Source organism: Suillus subalutaceus, assembly GCF_016647625.1.
Source record: "Suillus subalutaceus strain FC151 chromosome Unknown DFJ58scaffold_16, whole genome shotgun sequence".
Classification (NCBI taxonomy): Eukaryota; Fungi; Basidiomycota; class Agaricomycetes; order Boletales; family Suillaceae; genus Suillus; species Suillus subalutaceus.
Window position 1 is genome coordinate 386,422 of NW_024540265.1, and position 14,618 is coordinate 401,039.

Sequence of the window (14,618 nt, forward strand, 5' to 3'; positions counted from 1 at the left end):
TCGAACTTACTAGACAACAGCTGCGGATGGTGGCTCACGGCGGCGTTTTCAGTGACTCCGGCTCGCAACTGTCATTTTCGCGATGCCTGACTCCAACGACAAGAGGTCCACAGCCCCTTCTGCGGATGATAACAATTGACTGTTATCAAACTATGCGATCAATCTGTCACGTCTACGGGTCTAGACACAGAAGATCATCATTTATGGCACGGTTTTCATCGTGACGCCACTGGACACTTTGCAAATGCAATAGAGTTGTCTCTGAACGTTAACGCCTCTGCGACGCTGCGATGAACGCACCGCTTTTCTGCTCGTCTCGAGGAGAGAACCGGGGTCAGATTTTGCGGACAGCAGTTCAAACTACTGGAAAGCAAAGCCCTTGCACAAAGCTGTGCAGTGGTAAAGCTCCGAATTTGCAATGAACAGCCAGAACTCTGTTTTGTTATTTCAGATCATACACGCAATTCGACAAGTCGAGATTTTAACATCAAAATCCCCCCAGTCATCTCTTGATCATATCGTGTATGTCGATTGTAAAAACAAAGTGTAAACTAAGCAATCAATGTGGAAGTATGGAACACATGGGAATATTGGTACAGTGTTCATATCGACAAAGCTATCATGCACTGCATTGTTTGATTTTGCAAAGTATCTTCCTAATTCTATGGAGCGGAACTCTTCATTTCCCTCAGGCGAGGAATGACATCCTTGAGCGCCGCCGCCTCCCAGTCACCTTCGTGTCCCTGTATTTTGACGATGACACCGGTGCCGTCTTCTACTATTGGAGACACACGCCCCTTGCCAGATCTTGTTGTGGCGGACGGGCTGAGCGTCGGCGATGAGGAGTTTGGATATGAATAGAGAGACTTGGATATAGAGGCAGACCGAGATGAGCTCTTTGATCGGAAGCGAAACGCCTTCTTGTGCGAACTATCCCCGCTTTCAGAGGAGACAGCCGAGGAAGGACCCGACCAGCTTGAGGGAGGAGTCCACATCCATTTCGCTTGGAGTGACTCAGGCGCTGATGTGGTGGAGAACTGAGACCGATGCGAAGTAGCTGTCGTTTGTGTGTTGATTCGTGCTAGCGAGCGCTTATTAGGTGCTTGCGTGTGTAAGGGTGATGGTTCAAGTTCATTGTCTGACCGGACCGGGGGTGGACCGGGGGCTGTGGATTTGTTGATTCGTGATAGAGAGCGCTTATTAGGTGCTTGCGTGCGCAAGGGTGATGGTTCAAGTTCATTGTCTGACCGGACCGGGGGTGGACCGGAGGCTGCGGATCTGCTGCTATGTGAGATAACGGATGATCTCCGAGTGAGGACCGCAGATTTGTTGGACGTTAAACTGTTGGGTATGGGGAACAATCCTGCTGGCTCAGTAGCCGGCGCTCGGCGAGCTGTCGTCTGATGTGTTTCGTGGGAGCGTGTGGATAACGCTCGCGTAAGAGGTCGTTCATGAGTGATGGTTGTGGGTGGGGGGGAGGCAGCGAGAGTTTGTGTTCGCTGGTGCTTTTTGCCCTTCTTCGGGATGATCTTGAGTGGTGGGGGTAGTTTTGGACGACCAAAAAATCCCTCGTCTACAGGAAACAAGGAAACTGGCTCTGCAGGTACATGATGCTCGGGGCGCCCGGAAGCAACGGAAGTTCGCCTGTTCAGGTCGCTTGAGCCACCGGGGGTTGTCCGAGGCCCTCCCGGAAGAGTAGATGAATTGGTACGACTCCGTTTTGACTGTGGAGTAGAAGAGCTACTTGCTACCGATGGGAACGATGGGATAGGTGGCTCTCTATCTGAAGTGTTACTACCACCTTGGACAAATAGCGGGGCTTCATCAGGGGCAGTAGACATGGACACCGTGGTATTATCGACTAGATCCACCTGACTAGCCTGACCACTGCTCGGGCAACTTGTTGCTGAGAGAGGTGATGAGGCGAACTGTGCATCGGCGGAGGTGATATTCAGAATTGGCAGTTCGATATTCATAGCGTGATCTGATGCCACAGATGCGTTTCCTCGAGACGATTCGTGCCTTGACTCAGACGGGGTGCGACTCATGTTGTACGATAGCGAGCGTTGGAAGAACATGTCCGCCTGATGAGATGCTGCCCTGTCTAACTGTGACAGTAATACTGCTTCACTGCCCGCAATTTGAGGTTGCCTAAGGACAACAGGAGTGGTGAGCCCAAGTTCATGCAAATTGTCTTTCATGGACTTGAACCGAGGAACGTCAGGGACAGCGCTAAATCTGCACTGAGGAAGATTCGGCGTCAAGGCCTGTGGAGCGGATTGTACCCGTGTTAAGTTGTTTGTAGGTGCCAGTGGATGACTTCGAGTATGCGAGAGCGCTGAATGATGCAGATAATCAATACCTTGACTTCACGCAAGATATATATTCATGATCCTTACCCACTAGTGCTCTGGGCCGCCCTATCACAGCTTTGGCAGACGGCTTGGGTGGGCGCGAAAAGAGGCTCGAAAAGAATCCCTTCTGCGCCTTTGCCATCGGTTCTATCTTTAAATCCGTGCTCACTGACACTCTTGCGCCCGGCGATGCAGGCAAAACCATCATTGAAAATGGTGGTTGCTGGGAGAGTTGATCTGATGCATGAAGTTGATATGTTAGTATTTAAGTCTTAACGGCGACTTGCATTGCCCCGACGTGAGCACGGGTCAGTGAGAAAGTCTCTCACCTGCGTCGTTAACTAGCTTCTCTTGAACGTGACGTGGACTGATAGGTGACGTCCTATGCTGCTATGTTCATAGAGCGAAAAGCAAAGGAAGGTCAAAGACGCTAGCGAGGATAGATAACAGGTCCACAAGTTCGGGACCCGATAGTTAATACATCTAAAGCCGCCCAGATTGACTATTTGGTATGCGCTTGTGCCCCTCTACCTCCTCCGAGGGCAAGGTGAAACTAGGTTCAGAAGCAAGAAGCACTAAATGACTGATGGCAGCCTTGGATACCAATTCCACGATGATTCACAGCATCGAGCGGCCTTGACTACAGCAATGCATGGAATGAACGTGGACTTTGGTTTTCGCTTCCCGTGACCATCATATTCTTACCGATGCTCTGGGTGTCGCGGCATCGTCGCAACACACAAGAGAGTCTTCCAAGCGTGCCGGACTGCGCAACCGCAAGAGAGATGGTTTTATCCCAGTTAACGAATGTTGACATGGACAGTCCGCGGGAGGCTAGAAGTTGAAAAGGTATCAGAATGATTGCTTGTAAGTAACCACATACGTTATATTCTACAGCCCAACATTAAAATCTGTCGATATCTTAAGTGGTTGAATGATGATAAAGCGCTGGAATCAATTTACAATTATAGAAATAAAAAATACGGCTAGGCTTTGCGACCAATGAACCGATATCGATGTCATAAGCTCGCGATCAGACTTGGCTGGCCCTTTGGACGTCCGAGGCCATCAATGTGACAAAGGCTGGTGGTACGAAGACGCAGGTAACAGGCAATATTTGCACGAAAGTCATGTGGTATTCGGTTAGGCACCTAATCGTTTCAGTGGGAACAAAGTCGGTCGCCACCCGCCGCCACTGCGCCGCCAATCAGCGGCTACTGCGTGATGTTATTTTTACCAGGCCACTGCAGAAGAGAAAATATGGCTGGGATCGGCGATCAATTGAGGTTAGTTTGAATAAATAGCCAACGCAATGACGTCGTGGAAATCAGTCTGCCCAATCCACAAAACGAACCCAGGGTGCATTATGAACTGATATACTCTTATGAGTTAGAGATAACAAAAGTGTCCATCAAGAAATGAATGCCAGAAGTATTTGTAATCAAAGGTCCGTATCGTCTGTTCATGAACGCGAGGCTGATGATGTAACTGACAGTGTTTCCTAATCATGAAAATTGGAATGCAACAAGCTGCTGAACGTGCATTCGCAACGTGTCCTATATTCGTCGCAAGAGAGCTGAGCCAGAGATGAACATCACCATTAAGGTGGCAATGAGGGCAATGAATGTGGGGTGCGCAATATGCTGCGATACGGCGCTAGAACAACCTGCACAAGACCAGCCTTTTCGGACGAGTCAGTAAAAATACGGCGGTCGTGTAGACATCACTTACCGCTGTTGATGGGAGTGTAAGCCTGCGGCGTATACAGCGCGAATTGCAGCGCACTGTTGGGCGTGAGCACGCCTGGTTCGCGTACAGCGTCAGGCCCTCCGTCTCCCCAAATTTTGAGGGTGTATTGTGCCTGAGCGAGCGGCAGATTAGGATGGGAGGTTTGGTAGGTGTACGCATCCCAAACAACACTGGTGGCAGTTCCGGGAATAACGCCATCGGTTGGGCCAACGGGGTACGTGTTTCCGTTCTCACAGACAGCGGAAACGGTCAGGTGAGTGGGGGTGGCTATGATGTAGCTGAAATTCCATCCGAACGTAATGAACTGGTTCTGAGCAACCTTGAAATAAGAGGTCGACTGCTGGGGGGGCTGAGTGACGGTAAGAAGCCCAGCAGGGGCTGATTGGGGGATGGATAGAAACGAGGAAGTAGTGCCCGACGCAGTCTGCGACTGTGAGCCTGACACAGAGCCAGACTGAGTTTGAGATAGTGATTGAGATTGGCCTCCCTGTTGTTGACGCGCTTCTAGGTAATGCAGCTCGCCGCCCATCTTGAGCTTCAAATGACTGTTAAAAATCAAAGAATGACAGCAAACGAAGACGACAAGTTGCCGTGACCACGGGCAACAAGATAGGCGGGAACAAGCGGCGAAATCAATGGAAAAACGTTGTTCGGGTCTGGAATCTGGATGCTGGCAATTCTTTTTCCTTTGGCAGGGCTTGACTTCCTTTTTTGGACGATGACCGGTATACATAGCGCTTGATTATCCCTTGCTATGCCATCATCGACTTTGCTTAACACCTCCACAGGCTCGAAACACCTTCTCGATATTTACTTTGCGAAGCCGATATTACTTTAGCCTGTGCGATACCATTGAATAAAGCACGACCTTGCAGCAACATTACATCAACTGTGGAGTCGTGTGCAGGGGCTGCTTGACGTATCATTATACCCGGTAGTGTCTGTTAGCAAACGTAACTTCAAGTTCTTACCACGACGACCATCCAGAACCGCAGCTGTTCGACTACTTCCTAGTTTCAGCGGTGTACCATGTTTGACGAAAGTCAACCACCCTCTCCGAACCAGCCAGTTGTGGCGTTAGCACCTCTGGAACCCGAATGGCAGCCAATCTTCCAGGCCTCTAATCAGATCGTGTTGTATAATCCAACGTCGCATGCTCTATCTATAACCAAATCCTCTGGTCCACTAGATTTTTCAGGCTCGTCGTTGTGTCCCTGCTGTCATCGTCCTCTTCCCAATGGATTCGATAGAAATGGCTCTTCCGATATTCGGTCCGATTCTGGATCGCATTCCCGAGCATCAAACTACTTTCAGCTTCTTGCTGCCGCAAATCAGACGTCCTCGAGGCCATCTAGTCCCCCTCTTACGAGTGGCAGTGGGAGCCGACATGGTGCTTTCCCTCCAGAAACCATGGCAGAAGGCTACTTCAAGGCCTTTTTTCAGGAGGAGTATCGATTAGGAATGGGGGCAAATGGAAGTGTATATCTCTGCCAGGTCTGCTGAATTGCACTACATCCTTATATGACTATTTCTCAAATCCTGCGGGTAGCATGTCCTTGATGGGGAACCACTTGGTTAGCATTTTGCTTGCGACAGTTAATAGTTTAATGTGCTGAACGAGCATCTTAGGTCACTTTGCTGTCAAGAAAATCGCAATAGGAGAGTCCCACTCTTACCTGCTCAACATACTGCGCGAGGTTCGCAACTGTGGTGATATGCTGACATCATGCACACTGACATTATTGTGCCACCAAGATTCGACTTCTCGAGTCTCTCCACCATCGCAATATAGTAACATATCATCACGCATGGCTGGAAACTTATCAGTTCTCCGCTTTTGGGCCGAAAGTGCCTACCCTACAGTAAGTACGGAAAGGCTAACCGATGATGATCGATTTACCATGATCGCACAGCGTTCTCATGCAATGGGCGGAAGGAGGAAGGTAACGTCGTCCTCGAGTATAAGAATATGACCATCAGTACTGAAGATTGGCTGTCAGTTTGGATGATTTTATTTCCCTTCGCCTGGGACGTTCAATCGGACTACCGCACATGCAATCCTCTTCATCGCCTGCCCCTGACGATCCAACTCCATCTGCACGCATCCGTGCATTCCGTACCATGAAGCGTGCCCCACCAGAGGAACGCGAGCGATTGCGCCGAGAGATGGAGGAAAGAACCAATAGCCTCGGGAATCGTCCCTCATGGAAAGCTGTTCATCTGATCAGTGCAGAGGAAGCGCAAAGTTTGTTTGCCGACGTAACGCACGGATTAGCCTTCTTGGTGTGTTATGATCGATGTTCCAACGTTGGCATACTGATTATGCTCGATATCTGAAGCATGATAAATCCATTCTTCATTTGGACCTCAAGCCTGGTAACGTGCTACTGACTTGGGACGAAGGAAGACTCATGTAAGTGCATTTTTCCCGGTTGTAATGCCAATGCTAAAATTGTTATGTGCAGCCCTCGAGCAATGTTATCGGATTTTGGGACCTCCCGAGATATGGTACGGTCGAGTGGCGTTCGATCAGGTAATACGGGAACGTGAGTATTCGGTTGCCATCGCTTGACTTCCAGCCCGCTCAATCTAGCATAGTCTTGAATACGCTTCACCGGAGTCCCTTCCATCGCCTCTCACAGGACTTCTCCGACAGATTGACTCAAAGTCTGACATGTGGTCTCTTGGGATGATCCTGCACAAGATGCTTTTCTTCAAGTTACCCTACCGCTACGCAACGGAAGGAGAAGCCGTTGCATATAATGAAGCTGACAAGATGGACAAGCTAGAGCAGGAAATTTTGGGCTATACTGGGTACGGTTGACTCAAAACCTCTTGTGATCTTGTTATAGACCAGCTCTCAGATTCCGGTCAACGTCTGCACTTGTAACATCTTTCGAGTCCCGCCGTCTCCCGCGTTCGTTCTGATATTGCTCGAGGGCCTCTTGAGCATCAACCCCTCTTTGAGACCCTCGTGCGAGCGCATCGTGGGCGCTATGCGAGAGGGACGAGTAAGTCAAACAACCTCTCATACTTGATCATGTTGTTAATAGTTCACGCCTCAGTTCGATCCTGTGGCGCCATCCATCCCTCCTTCCAACAAGTCTCTCATCCCACTGCGACGAAAACCTGATGAGTCTGATGCCGTTCAGAACGAACACACTCTCCCTGATGCTCCCCTGGCGCCTACAGAACACATGCTGGAAGAAGTTGCTGAGACGTTGGATAGAAAAAGTCCCATGCTCCGTCTCCCGTCCCCACTTCCCGATCGTCGGGCTGGCTCGATGGACTTGATAGTACATTATCTCACTTTCCTACGCTGGCGATCACCGAAGATTGCGTGGGTTAGTACGCTTAAAGCGTGCATATTCGCTGCGAAGGTACGTTTCATTAAAGCATCTTTGGGCGTCGTGTTGATGAGGCTGTTACAGACATTGTCGGCAGTATCTATGTGGCCCTCCCGCCCGGTCCTCCTCGCCATCGTAGGACTTCTCGCCATTCTAGACACGATGTTTGATGGTCTCGAAGCTTCTTTGATGCTTGGGGCGCTGCATGTGGTGATAATTCGGTGGTGCTAAATTGGAATCTGATGCATTGATGACCCAAATATCTTTCGAGTTACATGATTATGATGTAAGTGGTTTTGCCACTTGCAATATTCCGCGCCGCAGTTAGTTTCAGCAGCTACTTGTTCGGTGAAAACTTCAAAAATTGCTGTATAATGTCGTACTGTTGCATGCGCCATTGCTATATTATTATGAGCACTGTTTTACATACAAGCTAGCAGGCGCTAGCGTCCGAGAGCGTAAAGCACCGTTTGAACTTTGAACAATGTCATCGAGTCACCAGTGCCGAGCAAGGGTTAACGACCAAATAGTATGGACGTGTATGTTGCATATCTTACTCTCAACCAAGCCAGTAAACAGGTATATGACGAACCAAATTATCCATTAAACGAAGTCGTGGACTGGGTCATCGGTTGCTGCCTGTATTCTACCACTTTGAAGCCTTCTCCCCTTTTGATCACGTTACCTGGACCTACTGCGAGGCGTGAAACCAACGCTTCTTGAACAGAAGACAGCACTAAAAACGAGCAATTGAGTATCCTGCCTTTCCCATTCAAGCATAGTCATTGTTACCTGCTTCTTCTTCCTTGGCAGCCGGCCACTGGAAAGCTAGTGTAAGACCCACCCTCGGACTGAGTACTACGCATTCTTCTCGGCCTGCTCTGAGTTTGAGGGCCATCAGGATGTGCTTTCCAGGTAATCCTCTTAGCTCCTTGAGCATAACAGGATCAAACCGGGGGTCAAACTTATCAGCGTATTGTTGAACTGGTCGTGCAGAGAAAGTGACTGGGTAAGCTGAAAGGTCTGTTTCCAAAACTAGACGATCAATATCCTCTGGGTAGTCCTTTCGTGCTTGTTCCATGGCTTCTTGTATTCGGTCAGCGTATAGCGAGTAGTTGAAAGTTTCCACAAGCATGATGAGAGGAAGACTACCGCGAATGTGTTTGGACCCCTCAAAACCTTTGAAAAGTCGGTCAGTACATGTCGTATATTTGTAACTGAGAGACGAACCACCAGCTGAATGGAGGACAGGGCATGCAGTACGATGTCTGCTCTTCCAATCTGTTCTCTGGCAACTCCGGGAACAATATCGTGCGACGAAACACCCACAGCACCGATAGTGCGGACGTTTATCGTTGTCATACGGACACTGGAGACGTCATAAGCCTATGGCGTACTGAATCAAGCCAACCCCAAACATACCTCTAAGTTCGCACACTTTTGTTCATAAAAAGGTAGTGGACTGGTTTTCCTGCAGATATTGAGTATCTGACGGGCCACTTGCTGGACCAAAATCCATGACTGGTGCACCTCATCGTCTTTCTTTGCGTGAGGTCCAAGACGAGCCATTCCATCGGCAGTTCGATCCATTGCTTTTTGGAAGTGGTGCAATACTTTAGTGGTACATCAAAAATTGCGGAATGAGCTTGAGGACACCAGAGGCCATCTGCGGGCAGCGGAACCCACCCTGCAGCACCAACTGGATCAATCCGGCATCGAGGACCTGACATAGAGCTGGAATACACGCCTCTGATTGACGCAGTATCACATCTATATAATCGAAGGTATCCTCCAGGATCATAGTGCATCTATCTGCAGTCGAGGTTTCCGTTGAGGAAGTGACCCTCGTACCACTGAGAACCGGCCATGTTTGAAGTGAAGCTGTCACAACATCCGAAGGTGCGCCACGCAAGATGAGCTCTTCTTGGCACGTAGCGTCCATGATGCTGACCAAGGAGAGAAAGCGGACTGAGACTGATAAAGCATCGACAAATCCCATCATCGCGGTCACAAATCCATAATTTGGAGTCGTGCGATTGTTCGTATCACCGATCTTCCTCCCGAACCACCGGATATATCGTAGTGCCGATGCTACGAATGGTTCGTATCCACCCATTGCGTCAAGTAGATTGTGCAGAGTAGGCAGAGCAGATGGTGCTGGAAGCGCACCCATGCACGTTGTAATGATTCCGACCATAATCCTCCTCACGTGTCCCGTCATTTCATCATCGACGCCCTCCTTCCCATCATGCCGAAAAGATGCGTCATGCCGGAGCAAATCCTCATCCTTCAATTTCCCAATATAAAGCCATAGCTTCGCAATGAACTGTTGAACAGCTATGTTTGTCTGGACTAGGTGTTGTCCTGCAACGGAGACTGCCATCTGCGAGAGGGCACGAGTTGTAATGGAGACTGCTTCCACATCGCAGACGTCGAAACCTTTTGGAGGGTCCCTTCGAGGCGGGAAAGGTAGAAAATGCCGATACATGAACTGCAGCCATGGAAAGAGAGTGTCCCAACGTCGCACTAGTGCATCCGTAATCATCTTGTCCGCGAGACTTTCATTGAGAACTCCACGCAAGCTAACACACATTTGTACGATACTCATCAATGAGATTTTGGCCAAGATGACGACTTTTTGGACATCATCGGTCGGCAGAAGTTGATCGGGGATCACAGCTGGATCCAGATGAGTGTAAAAGATAGGGAGCAACGCCATGTTCGCCTCGACATCGGTGGAATTATCGACCCATATATAGAGTTTGCGGAGATCATGCACAACGCCTTCAAGGGCTCCGTCTGCTGAGCGCTGGAAAAAGCCAGTTGACATCGTCTGGGATCGTGCAGGAGATTCAAAAATTGGATTTACCTGGATACGCTTGGGCAAAGATTTCAAAGCGGTTCTCTCTTGTGCAGTTAAGGGCATATTGGTAGCTTTCAGTACTGACAATGAACATTGGGCAGTGTAGAACGAAAATAGCTGTCAATGATCTAGTAAACGTTCTCCAATGCGGCTGCGGCATATCGTACGGACACATGAAGTCTTTGCTTGAAAATGCTGTGATGAGCGCTTACCTTGTAAGCGCTCTGATTGTGGCACCAAGTTTTGATCAACGGGCCATCAACCAAAAGTTGACCAAAGCCTGTCGTGAATCGTGAAGCGGCAGGTTTCCGCAATTCAGTAGGTCGGACCCGAAGGCTTTATGTAATAATTACTAAATTCAGGGCCGAATTCAAGTCTCCAACGTTTTTCTCCCGGGAACAATATTCTGAACTTCTCCAGGTGTTCGTTCACCTTGTCTCAATGATGCCCGTAATCGGAAGTATGCTAAAGCATCAGACACCGCTATCTTCTTCGAAGGCTAGAGAGACGATGACAACAAGAGGATTTACGATGGTTATGTCCGCGAGCACGAGATCATGAAGGTCATTTACGCCAATCATCAATCCAGTATAATAATCAGGCTTCGTGAAAACTCGAGAGGACTAAATTGACCGAGAATGAGCGTGATCTGTGAAGTTAAGCCTGAAGCTGAGGAAGCCTTGGATTCTGAGTTGGACGCAAATAACCCGTCACCGTGATGGCGCTCATAAACCCAATGTCTTGTTCAAACAGTGCGTCTTTCGAGCCTTCGTTGCGGCGTGCACAAACTGCCAGAATATAGACTCACCATTCCTAAGGATCTTTTTAGAGTCAACATTACACTCCTCGGACTGGCACTCCCTGACCCGTCTACTCAACCCGATTGCACCACGTCATTCGACCCTCTCACCCGCTCAGCTTGGGTCTCAAGCTCTGGTGATGCTACCTTCTTATGGTGCCGCTGGTCCTTTGGAAACGGAGACCTTTCCAGGAGTGGTCCCAGTTGGTTGGCTAGACAAGTAAATAATAATGAAGGGCCAAGGTTCGTTGTTCTCTTGTAAGACTCACATCCGAAGAGGTCACCGCCAAACGTTGTGCAGAGCCCAAGCAGTTCAAGTTCGATCATGCAAAGGCGATTGCTACTGCTGCAGAAGCAGAGACTGCTTTCAAAGAACAAGGTCGCGTCATCACGCCGGGTATTGCGCCTGACATACGGATAATCCCCTGTGCTGGGGCCTGAAAAAAAATCTTTAACAATTGCCTCCAAAAATCACGCCACAAAAAGAAGATATCGACCTCGAGCATCTCCAGCCAGTGTACGCCTATGTCTGAAGGTAGGCGGGATGCTATTGACTGTGAATCAATTGATTATAAATATTGTCCCCAGGCAACACCAGCCACATAGATCGCTCGAAGCTTCTACACAGAACAATGTGACACGTCACCAAATCTATCGGGACGTGGATGCAGTTCCACTGGCCCCTGCTTACCGTATCAATAGGTGGACGTTGTAGTCACAGTTGGTACTAAATATAAGGAGTGTTTTGCAGGACGTTCGAAATTCGCACCGTCCAACACACCTCCCAATTATCCATGTCCTGTTCAGAATCTGCACCGCTACTCGAAAATGGTGGCCATATAGGTCATAGGAACCTCCCCTTTACTCGTGTTGTCAACTTCTTGAAAGGCGAGGGCGAGCCATCATGGACAGAATCGTTCAAGTCCTTTATTTTTGGGACATGGTTCAATATCCTACTCGTATTTGTACCTTTAAGCTTCATCTCACACAATATGGACTGGGACGTCGGCCTTGTGTTTTTGTTTAGCTCTATGGCCATCGTGCCCTTGGCTAAGGTGGCAACTACTTCTATCATCAGACTCTTGGAAGACTGACAACGTCGTTTTTAGCTGTTGGGCGAGGCAACAGATCAGTTATCGGTCAAGTTAGGCGAAACCATCTCAGGTCTCCTCAATGCATCCTTTGGGAATGCTGTAGAAATCATTGTTGGTGTTGCTGCTTTACTCAATGGTTTGTCCACCGCTCTGAAGTTGTCCACAAGTACTCATGATGATCCTAGGTCAATTACGAATCGTTCAGACGTCTGTGAGTGTCTTCATACAGTCAATATTTGCGATAGAATGTCCTTGGATCAGATGATTGGATCGATCTTGTCAAACATATTGCTCGTCCTTGGTTGTTCGTTTCTCGCAGGTAAGGGACCTCTGCTTTTGAAAGAGAGTATGGGCTCACTCGGTATAGGTGGATTATATCATAAACAAGGATTTTTCAACGGTACTGGAGCTCAGACGTGCGTCCTCTGTTTTTCTGCCCTTTAAATCCTTGGTTGAATTGAAAGGTTTTTTTTCAGATCTACCTCTGTAAGTTATCTGATTTGTTTATCGCAATGATAACTAACCAAGTCTAGCTTATGACTCTGTTTTGCATCAGTACGAATATCTTCTTCAACTTGAGAGTTTCGCTAATATTTCATAGCGCTTGTTGTTCCTGCGGCCTATACAAGTACTACAAACGCTGGAATGCAGAATCATTGCAACAATCTCGATGAATGTCCCACTGCGGGTCTTCTCTTCATCTCCAGGGGAACTGCCATATTGCTCCTAGGGGTTTACTGTGCCTACCTGTGGTTTCAGGCATGTTCTAATATCTTATTTCTTCAATGTACTCATCCAAGGGTTCAGTTAAAATCCCATCCCTTTCTCTTCACCGCGCCTTCTTCACCTACGGCTGAACAAAACAGTAAGGTAACGGTGGCATTGGCAGAAACGGAGGAAACGGAGCCTCGCATGGGAACGGCCGCTGCTGGTGTTGCGTAAGTTTGGTTTCGTCATTTGTTACATTGGATGCTTATCCTCGTTCGTTAGACTTTTATTGGTCACTGTCGTTATTGCTTTTTGTGCTGAAAATCGTATGTGTCCCACTTTTTATTCCATTGGCCTCATGGTTAACAGTGTTTAATTGTACCAGTGGTTGCCTCCATTGAGGAAACTGCAGTCCGCTATTCCATCCCGAAGGCCTTTATTGGTGTTATCTTGTTGCCGATCGTGGTATGTTTCAAGTTGTATCCGGCTAACTGCCTACCAACATCGTTTGCAGGGTAATGCCGCAGAACATGTCACTTCAGTCTGGATGGCAATGAAGAACAAATACGAGCTCACCATCTCCATTTGCGTTGGGAGTTCGATTGTAAGCGGAGACCGTTCATCATAAGATTATTATTGTACTTACTACTGACTATCGGACAGCAAATTTCCTGCCTCGTAGTGCCACCTCTTGTGATCGTCGGTTGGATGTACGATCATGTATTGCATCTCGCGAAGTGTCATTCTCACTGTTCTTTTTGTTAGCGTCGACCAACCCCTGACGTTGCACTTCCACAACTTCGAGGTCTGTTTATTCAGACTACATTACGCGTCATTACCCAAGTTTCTAACGAATCTTCAGACAACCGTCCTCTTTGCATCTGTCTTCCTGGTCAATCTACTGCTCATGTCAGTTTGCCTTTAACCACATGGCAACTTCCCTCTCGTCGAGATTTAACTCAGTTGTTTTAGGGACGGAAAGGTCAATTATCTGGAAGGTCTCATGCTCCTTACCCTCTACTTTGTCATCGCACTCGCTTGTAAGTTGCCCATTGAGCCCATTGATCACCTTCTCATCGCCATTAGTTTGGGTGACCTGAGATACCATCGATTATTGGCATTATTGGCGGCACACATTTTGCGACTGCTGGTAAACTAAATTCTGCGCTACCTGTTTATTTCGGTGGCACTAATTCGTAGTCAATTGCATGGCTTCATTGAAGGGAAGCATTATACATAGATTCATTGTACTCATAATATTATTCAAATGTGAAGGGTCATGTGTAAAATAAGGCTGTTTTCCTGTCCGGTCGTGATCAACGGGAGAGTGTGAAACCTTAGCACCCATTGTTAATGTGGTCGCGTATAAGCAAATCTCATGTTTTGGAAATATCAATGACGATATGCTGGAATCAATCGGGAAGGTGTTCAAGAAACACCATGTCAAATATCAAAACAGCTGTAGTACTGTGCGATCTTGATGCAACAAGGAAATATCGTCTACTTCTCTGTAAAATGAAGAGGCTGTAGAGTTTTGATTTTTCGCAATTCAATGAATGCGTTGTGAGGCAATTCCCATTACACGAGGTAGCCTCGATTTTTTCTAACTCCAGTATGAGACGTGATTGATTGATTGTTCGACAGCAGAACCCGTATATAGAATGATCAGACAAGTATGACAAGAAATTAATCCTTCGCTTTGAC

General features: G+C 48.1%; 7 protein-coding genes across 7 annotated transcripts; 3 read left to right on the forward strand and 4 right to left on the reverse strand.

Annotated features, from left to right (window-relative positions):
- Positions 1–662: 662 nt before the first annotated feature.
- On the reverse strand, positions 663–2,496 carry DFJ58DRAFT_723949 (uncharacterized protein; the record flags this gene model as incomplete). Its single annotated transcript, XM_041385074.1, has 2 exons — positions 663–2,338; positions 2,400–2,496. 2 exons carry the CDS (start codon positions 2,494–2,496, stop codon positions 663–665), a joined length of 1,773 nt encoding a protein of 590 aa, XP_041247987.1.
- Positions 2,497–3,564: 1,068 nt separating this feature from the next.
- DFJ58DRAFT_679240 (uncharacterized protein) lies at positions 3,565–4,752 on the reverse strand. The gene is made up of 2 exons (XM_041383175.1): positions 4,086–4,752; positions 3,565–4,035 (listed from the first exon to the last, which is right to left on the reverse strand). Exons 1-2 carry the CDS (start codon positions 4,630–4,632, stop codon positions 3,911–3,913), a joined length of 672 nt encoding a protein of 223 aa, XP_041247988.1. The 5' UTR covers positions 4,633–4,752; the 3' UTR covers positions 3,565–3,910.
- A 380-nt stretch (positions 4,753–5,132) lies between these two features.
- Positions 5,133–7,681, forward strand: DFJ58DRAFT_714466 (kinase-like protein; the record flags this gene model as incomplete). Its single annotated transcript, XM_041384025.1, has 13 exons — positions 5,133–5,597; positions 5,653–5,677; positions 5,733–5,800; positions 5,859–5,965; positions 6,017–6,046; positions 6,104–6,386; positions 6,443–6,516; positions 6,569–6,649; positions 6,702–6,917; positions 6,968–7,024; positions 7,054–7,114; positions 7,157–7,483; positions 7,535–7,681. 13 exons carry the CDS (start codon positions 5,133–5,135, stop codon positions 7,679–7,681), a joined length of 1,941 nt encoding a protein of 646 aa, XP_041247989.1.
- Positions 7,682–8,046: 365 nt separating this feature from the next.
- On the reverse strand, positions 8,047–9,040 carry DFJ58DRAFT_723952 (uncharacterized protein; the record flags this gene model as incomplete). The annotated part of the gene is made up of 4 exons (XM_041385075.1): positions 8,047–8,186; positions 8,243–8,621; positions 8,681–8,836; positions 8,873–9,040. The coding sequence occupies 4 exons, from the start codon at positions 9,038–9,040 to the stop codon at positions 8,047–8,049; spliced, it is 843 nt and encodes a 280-aa protein (XP_041247990.1).
- On the reverse strand, positions 8,966–10,606 carry DFJ58DRAFT_130224 (uncharacterized protein). The gene is made up of 2 exons (XM_041378778.1): positions 10,320–10,606; positions 8,966–10,259 (listed from the first exon to the last, which is right to left on the reverse strand). The coding sequence occupies exons 1-2, from the start codon at positions 10,374–10,376 to the stop codon at positions 9,066–9,068; spliced, it is 1,251 nt and encodes a 416-aa protein (XP_041247991.1). The 5' UTR covers positions 10,377–10,606; the 3' UTR covers positions 8,966–9,065.
- Positions 10,607–10,951: 345 nt separating this feature from the next.
- On the forward strand, positions 10,952–11,553 carry DFJ58DRAFT_838264 (uncharacterized protein; the record flags this gene model as incomplete). The annotated part of the gene is made up of 3 exons (XM_041392445.1): positions 10,952–11,028; positions 11,143–11,355; positions 11,376–11,553. 3 exons carry the CDS (start codon positions 10,952–10,954, stop codon positions 11,551–11,553), a joined length of 468 nt encoding a protein of 155 aa, XP_041247992.1.
- A 353-nt stretch (positions 11,554–11,906) lies between these two features.
- On the forward strand, positions 11,907–14,313 carry DFJ58DRAFT_714469 (calcium proton exchanger; the record flags this gene model as incomplete). Its single annotated transcript, XM_041384026.1, has 13 exons — positions 11,907–12,167; positions 12,222–12,342; positions 12,436–12,525; positions 12,574–12,626; positions 12,740–12,761; positions 12,808–13,144; positions 13,197–13,240; positions 13,300–13,379; positions 13,429–13,518; positions 13,578–13,646; positions 13,759–13,823; positions 13,887–13,954; positions 14,285–14,313. The coding sequence occupies 13 exons, from the start codon at positions 11,907–11,909 to the stop codon at positions 14,311–14,313; spliced, it is 1,329 nt and encodes a 442-aa protein (XP_041247993.1).
- Positions 14,314–14,618: the final 305 nt, after the last annotated feature.